An 8,770-nucleotide genomic window follows, 5' to 3' on the forward strand; every position below is an offset into this window, starting at 1 on the left:
CAGCTGTGTGGAGAGGGGAACTTGCTACATGGGCCACAGCTTGCGCACCATATCGTACTGCCCTGGCTTGCATACCACCTTGCGTGTCACTTAGACAGCCAGGGCACAACTTCCATGGTCGACCCAGGGGGCCTCAAGAATAGCATTATGGTGTGCCTTCGATGCAAGGTTTCTAAAGGAAGGCTCTGTTGAAATCCTTCTTCCTCTTTGTCAAACATGACTAATTGAAGGCAGGCTGAGTTTCTTTCTATTCTTCTACCAGTTAAATGACAGAACCTATGAGAATGTGGTGAGGACTTACACATTCTATGGGTTTCTTTGATTCCTACAGTGAGACATATTTGAACATCATTTTTTTCTGAAAGTCATTTCCTATGTCACAAATGAGTGAACTGATATAGTACACAATTATAACACTAGTTCATTGCTTTACTCACAGTATTGAGAAAAGAAACCCACCACATCAAATGCAAGTGAAGAGGTCTTAGATTTGAAATGATCACTCGTTTTATTGCAGCTCATTACAAATATCTCTAGACACCTTTCACTCTATTCCGAAAATACTGTTGCCATGGTAAAAGCCTTTGGAATTGTTTATCATGATTAAATACAGAAAGGAGATGGAAAAATGAAATGGTTGATTAATGTAACAACATACGCTAATAGAAATTATTTTTGTTTAAGTTTCAGGAAAATGTGTGAGAATCTTATCACAGAATTTCTCTCTACAATAACGAGCACAAAATCTACTGCAGCATGAATCCTTTCTAGCAGTCAACATGATAGAAGCTGAGATGGTTTAAAATCTGGCTTTCTCTGAATACGCCCAAGCTGCTTGAACTGTAATGATGGTTTTATATTAAAAAAATAACATTGATAATACAAAACACCCCAGGCAAGAATAACAAATTGGCATAGTAAATACTTGGTATAAATTCAGAGTTTTGATTTAGTTTACCTGAAAGGGGATTCAGAAAACTCCAAGGCAACTTTAAAGCCCATTCATTTTACAACACTTCGGGTACCTTTGTATTCACATCAACAAGGTACATGCACCACCTGCACCTGAAGTACTGCAGCTGCAGGTAATCACAAAGCAGCCAGGCTTTTAATAGTAATCATCAAAAAATCTTTCAAAAACACATTGCTATTGGTTCTGCATTCTTTCCAACAACCTCCAGGTTAACAAATGAAGCAGATTTCCAGGGTCTGGTCTATCTTACACGGTACAGGAGTTTCACAGTGATCTGCCTGCTGACTGCAGGAGGTCAGGCCTCTTGGTTAAAACAGCTGAAATTTAACATAAACGCAGCTCAAACAATCAGGAAAGTAGGATTTTACTCTTTTTTTTTAAAACTCCTGACACAAAAGAGGCAGGTTTCATGTTGAAGGCTGGGCAATGGCCGAATCGAGGCAGCGGGGTCTAGGCCCCAGAATGTATTGAAGCAACTGAACCTGGTGTTCAGACAGCAATTTAAGTACTGGGCTAGTTTGAAAAGGTCGGGGTGTTGGGATCCGAGGCGAGGGACGGGCCAGTTCAGCAAGCTCACTGCTCTGTGATGCTTACTTGGGTCTGTGGATGGACTCTTTTTGTGGACTTCAGTTCCGAACTCTACTCGCTCGCTTTTATTGTTCGCATGTTTTTTTTCCTCTCTGCATATTGGTGCTTGATGCTCTTTTTTAAAAAATGGATTCTCTTGGGTTTCTTTGTTTTGGGCTGCCTGTAAGGATACAAATCTTAAGGTTGTATAATGTATAAATACGTTAATAATAAACATGGGAAAATCTGCAGATGCTGGAAATCCAACAAACAAACACACACACACACACACACACACACACACACACACACACACACACACACACAGTGCTAGAGTGCATTTCCGGTTCTCTGGCTGCTGTCTCCATCATCATTTGTCTTTGCCTTCCACTTGCTTTCTTCTCTTCAATCTTTCCCATAATTACTGTGCATTCTAACTCCTCTTTCCTAATCACATGTCCAATGAAGTTATGTTGCCTTTTCATGATCTCATACATTATTTCTCTTCTTGTGTTTGCTCTGTTCATAACATCCTTGTTAGATATTAGTTTCGTCCATGATATTCTGTGCATCCTCCTCAGAAACCACATCTCTGCTGCTTCAATTCATTTCCTCACGTTACTAGATACTGTCCAACATTCTGAGCCATATAACATAACCAGATAAACGTAACATTTCAGTACTCTGAGGCAGGTTGTCATGCCTAGTTTAGTATTGGTCAGTATACTCTTCATTCTTGTAAAGGTGTCTTTTGCCATCCCTGTTCTTCTTTTGATGTCCATATTGCACCTGCCATCTGATGTCACCTAGCTTCCTAAGTTCTGTACTTGTTTTATGTCTTCCCCGTTTATTCTCAGCCTACAGATAGGATTCTCTTTCTTTTTGGATATCACCATACATTCTGTCTTATAGCAATTGATAGATAGACCCATTTTTGCACTTTCTACAACAACCATATCAATTAAGTTTTGTAGCTCTTCCTCCATACTTGTAATTAGCACAGTGTCATCCGCATATCTGAAATTATTGATGTTTTCACCGCCAACTTTGATTCCCAAGATGTCTCTTATTTTTTGTAATACTGTTTCACTGTACACATTAAACAAATCAGGGGAGAAAACACACCCTTGTCTAACGCCTCTCTTAATTTTCGTAAACCAACTCACTTCTCCATCTACTCTTACAGCGGCAGTTTGTTCCCAGTACAGGTTTCTGATTAGGCGGAGGTCTTTCAAATCTAGATCTAGATTTTAAGAATATGGAACACAATAGCACGGGTCAGCCCCTTTGGCCCACAATATCATGCTGACCCTTTACCTTAATCCAAGCCTAATCTACTGTAATCCTTCCCTCCTATATAGCCCTCCATTTTTCTATCATCCATATGCGTATTTAGGAGTTTTTTAAATGCCTCTAATGTATCTGTCTCTACCACCTCCTTTGGCAGGGCGTTCTATGCACTCACCGCTCTCTGTGTAAAAAACGTACCTCTGACATCCCCCTATACCTTCCACCAATCACCTTAAACCAAGTCCCCTGATATCAGCCATTTGTGCCCTGGGGAAATCCTCCTGTCTATCCAACTGACCTATGCCTCTTATCATCTCGCACTCCTCCATCGAGTCACCCTCATCCTTCTTTGCTCCAAAGAGAAAAGCCCTAGCTCACTCAACTTACCCTCATTTTTCTAATTTAAATTCATATGTAATATATTTTTTGCTTTCTTTTGATCTTTATAACACAAACAAGCAATATTGCTCTTGAAGTAATTTTGAAAAGAATAACCATATAAGTAAGAACACGGAGCTAGATCTTTTTACTTGTATGGTAACTGTAAGTAAGAACCTCTGCAAGTAAGCTAACTGATTTCAAGTATTAGTACATTACTAACTAAACACTGGATGTGGGAAGCCCTGTTGAGTGATTAAGGGTGTCTTAGGATCCCTGGAAATTGGATCACCTCATGTGAGTTTCTTTTGAATTCACAGCAAATTGGTGGAAAAAAAACCTGAAGAAAACTAGGAACATTCTTTGAATTGGTCAGTTTATGTTTTTTCTTCTGTGTTCCCCATGTAATTGTTCTGTAGTGCAAGAATTCCAGACCTGTGCAGCGGCTTCCAAAGCACCCTATTTGCACATAAATCAATCAGTCCCGATCCATCTTCGCAAACCCTCTTAAAATAGGTCTTCTGACCTTGGACCCACACCTGCCTGTTTTCCTTCCTGTGCTCTACAGTGGTGGTGGTTCATCCATCGTCGTCGATGGAGACCTCGACACCATTAGTCACTTTGAGACTGGATGCGATGTGTCCGAAGATGACTGGTCAGGCCAATTCGGGCACAGAATGTCCTGGCACACGTTGGGCAGACATGTGTAGGCACTGCAGTTGTTGCACGGGTGGCTCTGGACTTGCGCAGCTCGCACTTATGTTGTGCTTCAGCAATGCGTCTTGCTTCGTAAGCTTGACAGCCCTTGTGGATGAGGCCGCGCCAGGTAGGGCGCTATGGAAAAGCACTGCCTCTTGGAAAGTACGCTCAGCAGGATGCATTGCATTGGGCCTCTTACTCCACCAGCTTCCCAGTGGTGGACAAACAAAATGGTCAGCTACAAACCGAATATTTAATAATTTAAATATTATTATAAATATAAAATAAATATTTAATACTTAAGAATGCTCATAAATGTACACTCATATTTTTAGCAGGTTTTTCTGTTGAATTCATTGTTAGGAATGATTAGGATACAATTGGCCATAAAAGTAGTTATTAAAATATCAGTCCGAGTACTTGTTATTCCAAATATCAATAAAATGAAGAACAAACCCATATATTGCCTTTCATCAACATTCATCTTGCTGGTTGCTCATTAATCCATAAATACATCAAATCTGAAACTAGACGTTTGTGTATGTTGACATTTTTGAATACATAAGCTAACTGATTCTCTGTATCAAACTCAGATCCAAAATAGCCACTTGAGCAAAGTATAAGGGTGACAGAAGAACGGTGAATAGAATCATTCTTTGAGACAGTTGACTTTTAAACTGAATCTGCAGATGTCTTCAGAGGAATTTAAATTCTCACCTGAAAGCGCCAAAGAATATGATGCCTATAACGTAATATACAGCATAGAAGATCGTCAGACACAGCAGTAATTGTAGGAGAACAGTCTGCCAAAACCAAACAGAAAAAGCAGAGGTGTTAGATTCATTAAAAATCTTTAAAGAGTGATTCATTAATTTTGACATATATTCTAAGTCAAATGCAATAATTTATATGCCATGTTTTAGAAATGCAACAACAGTACAGTAATGTTAAGACAGCCAATGTACCATCTTCATCCCAGAAATGAAATTCATATTATTCAATGCAGAACAAAAGATAATGCACAGTAAATACCTTTGTGTCTGTGGCCTTGAATTTCATTGCCATGTAAACATTCTGTCAAAGGAAAGCCTCTTCAATGCTAGCAAACAGTGTCAATAGCATTGAATTTGCTTTTTCTTTCTTTGCATTTTGATAGGTAATCATTTTAGAGTGACGGGATTAAGTGATCAAGGAAAGCTGTGAAATCTGTCTGTCAAATTCAATAAGGTGATAAGATGGGAGGGATGTTCGAGTCCATGCTGAAGCTTTGTTGCTAAAAGCAAAAACATGGTTCACATTTCAACAAAGTATAGCATTCTCCTCCCAAAAACTGCATTTATCCAAGCAGCCTTTTGGAATAATATTAACTTTGTTCTGATAAGTGACATGTTTTTCCAAACTCACAATCTAAGTGACAGTCCCTGTGGACTGAAGGAATTAATTGAAGCAATCTGGTAATACGATGAAGGCATCCAGTCAGATATCTGTTCATCTGTTATGAAATTTGTTCTAAATTCCAATCAGTTTTGAGATCTGTAGGAACAATACACAATGTTGAGGACACCCTGAGCATTCAAATACTGCCAATGACATGCCAGTTAAAAGTAAGTGTTTTAATGTAGTAATTCTAGATGCCAAAGCAACGTTTTATGAAACTTGTGTTTCCAAAGACTTTAAAACTTGTTTTGAGAAACAATAAACGTCCAGACTTATCAAAACACAAAATAACAAGAACTGAATTTGTCTTTCCTTTTCTTTGTGGATTTGTGAATTTAATGTTTACTTCAAATGTGGTGATCAGCTGCCTACTTCAACCACTCAGTATTTCTGGCGAAGGTACTTCTGCAGTGCCTTTTAGGTAAGGAATCCCAGGATTTAGCTCTGGTGATACATTTCCAATTCAAAATGGTGTGTGAATCGCAGGCAAGCCGTAGCATACCTGCTGTCGTTTTCTTTTTCAGGGCTTTGAGTAACCTAAACGAGTGACGCAGTCTGTTTTGTAGATTTCACCCATTGCACCCACTGTGCATGTAATGGAGGTAATTGATGCTTAGGGTGGTGAATGGATTACCAATAAAATAGGCTGCTATTATCAAACTTTTACTGTTGTTGGAGAATATTCCATTGCACTCCTGGTATGTGCTGTTTCGATGGTGGAAAGGCTTAGGAGTGTTAGGAGATAAGGCACTTGGCCTTTGACCTACTCTTGTATTATTCTGGCTAGTCCACTTGACATTTTGGTCAATGTAAATCCCAGAACATTGGTGCAGGTCCAGCCATGATACTTAAAGTTGGAATATTGGGCAAGTAAGATTGCCTTTAACTGAGTTCCTATTCTTAACAGTCCATGAAGGGAACGCAGCAATTGAAGACCAGCAAATCCCAACAATGGCAGAAAGATAATATGAGAAACATCAGTTTGTGACTTTCCAGACCACGCAATCATGTTTAATTTCAGATTCAAGAACATCAAAGGGATTTACATTGACCCTGTAGGTCTAGTGACTGAGAATGATGGCATCATTCTTGAGCCAATTTTCCTCAACCACTCCTCACCGCCCACAACTTTTCTTAACCCGGATTAGAATGGGTGAAACATACCTAAAGGCCCTCTGGCTTAAATTTAGCTAAATCTTGCAGTCTCTCTTGACTCAGATCACTTGCAATGGATAAACACTAGATTGTCACTCTGATGATGGAAACATTAACGGACTGATCAAAAACTTGACCATCTGGGAGCATCACTTAAAGAAACTTGTGTGATGTTGCAAGTCTTAAAGACTATCACCAATACCATTTGCAAAGACGTTTTGTACCTTTGATGTGCTATCATCAAAATCACCCAAATTCCCCAGGTACTCCTGTTCTTCTCTTCCGTCCCCCAAACGTATTGAGTGCATTGTACTTGAGATTTTGACATTAGCTTTTGAGATCCTCTGTCCTGAACAGGCTGATGCCATCACGAAACCTTCCATTCTCTTGGGTCTGTTTGGGTAGAAACTCTGCAAAACAAAAGCAGATGATGAATAACTTGATATAAAATTTGCAAATTCTCACTGGTCATCTGCTCTCAGAAGGATTCAAATGAAAATAGTGCAGCTAGTTATTTAGAGGAGGGAAAATGGCTCCAGGTCTTTCCCCATCTTAAAAGTTCAAAATCAGAATCAGGTTTAATATCACTGGCACATGTCGTGAAGTTTGTTGACTGAGCGGCAGCAGCAGTACAATGCAGTGCACAATAACGTAGGGGAATAAATAAATAGATCAATTACAGTAAGTATATGTACGCATATTAAATAGTTAAATTAAAAATAGTGAAAAAACAGAAATAATAAAAGTGAGGTAGTGTTCACGGGTTCAATATCCATTTAGGAATCGGACGGCAGAGGGGAAGAAGCTGTTCCTGAATTGCTGAGTTTGTGCCTTCAGGCTTCTGTACCTCCTACCTGACAGTAACAGTGAGAAGAGGACATGTTTATTTAAATAGAAGTCATTGTCTTCTGCAAATGCCAAATAATATAGAATATCATATTTCTTCCTATGTGCGGAGGATAGTTATGAATTCCCTTTGGTTGAAGTTCAGTATGCAGCACCTGCAATGTGACGCTCCTGTGAATGTGACATTCTTGCTTCTTTAAAAATGCAAACAACAGGAAATCTGCAGATGCTGGAAATTCAAGCAACACGAATCAAAGTTGCTGGTGAACGCAGCAGGCCAGGCAGCATCTCTAGGAAGAGGTACAGTCGACGTTTCAGGCCGAGACCCTTCGTTAGTCCTGACAAAGGGTCTCGGCCTGAAACGTCGACTGTACCTCTTCCTAGAGATGCTGCCTGGCCTGCTGCATTCACCAGCAACTTTGATGTGTGTTTCTTGCTTCTTTCCTAGGCCTTGGAAGGCCTGCTAAAGTCACATGCTTCTTCACAACCACAGTGGCATTAATAAACACTGACAAAATATTCCTCATTCTGTTTTAAACATTGTGCTATGAGTGGAGCAGAGGATACTTTACATTGAGTCCATCTTTCCTGGAGTACATATTGTTCCACACATAAGTTCATATTGGAGAATTACTCCCTAAACACTTTAGATATAAGAATTCCAGGTGGGCAGCCTCCCTTCCCCCTCACTTGTCTTCCTCATTTTTCTAACTCTGTCTTGCTCTCTGCTCATACTTGAAGTTACGTTGTATTCTAAGTGAAAAGCCAGTTAATGAGACAATGTCTGACAGCAATTCACTAACTGGTTCACATGAAAGATTTTGAAGGCAAGACAGTCATTCTGCACCCAGTGCTTTGAGGTTGGCATATTCACAGAAATGCAGAAAATCTTAAATAATGTAGAAAGGTAGCAACAGCTAGCAGAAACCTATCAGCAACTAGCCTGCAAGAAGTTGTTGGTCCTTTTAAATCAGAGTCCCCTACCTGGGGTCCGGTAGACCCCATGGTTAATGGTAGAGCTTCATGGCATAATGAAGGTTTTGGGAACCCCTGCTTTAAATAGTCTTGATCAGCTGGAGAAGAGTTAGATTCTTCCTGTCACTAAATGCACACTCAGTTGTTTGAGGTTAAGAGAGTTGCTCTGAGCTTCAATTTAGCAATGCTGACAATGAATCATAATTGCACGCCGACTAATGTCATTGTCTTTGTTACAGTGGTCGACACAACACAGACAGGAACATTTAAGTGAGGATCTGAGAATGAATTGTAGCTTAGAGTCATAGAGTCACAGAACACAACAGCATAGAAACAGGCTCTTTGGCCCATTTAGTCTGTGTTGACTCTGCCTTCTGCATAATCCATCTACTTGCACCCAGTTCATAAACCTCCATACATGCACCTATCCAAACTTCTCTTAAATTTAAC

General features: G+C 39.7%; 1 protein-coding gene across 1 annotated transcript in view; it reads right to left on the bottom strand.

Annotated features, from left to right (window-relative positions):
- Positions 1-4,972, bottom strand: part of tmem244 (transmembrane protein 244) — a 99,144-nt gene extending 94,172 nt beyond the window's left edge. The window contains exons 1-2 of the mRNA XM_063070689.1: positions 4,940-4,972; positions 4,625-4,710 (exon numbers count right to left, since the gene is read on the bottom strand). Of these exons, the coding sequence (XP_062926759.1) occupies positions 4,625-4,710; positions 4,940-4,972 (119 nt within the window). The remainder of the gene's footprint in view (positions 1-4,624; positions 4,711-4,939) is intronic.
- Between the last annotated feature and the right edge of the window lie 3,798 nt (positions 4,973-8,770).

Source organism: Mobula hypostoma, chromosome 2 (genome assembly GCF_963921235.1).
Source record: "Mobula hypostoma chromosome 2, sMobHyp1.1, whole genome shotgun sequence".
Lineage (NCBI taxonomy): Eukaryota > Metazoa > Chordata > Chondrichthyes > Myliobatiformes > Myliobatidae > Mobula > Mobula hypostoma.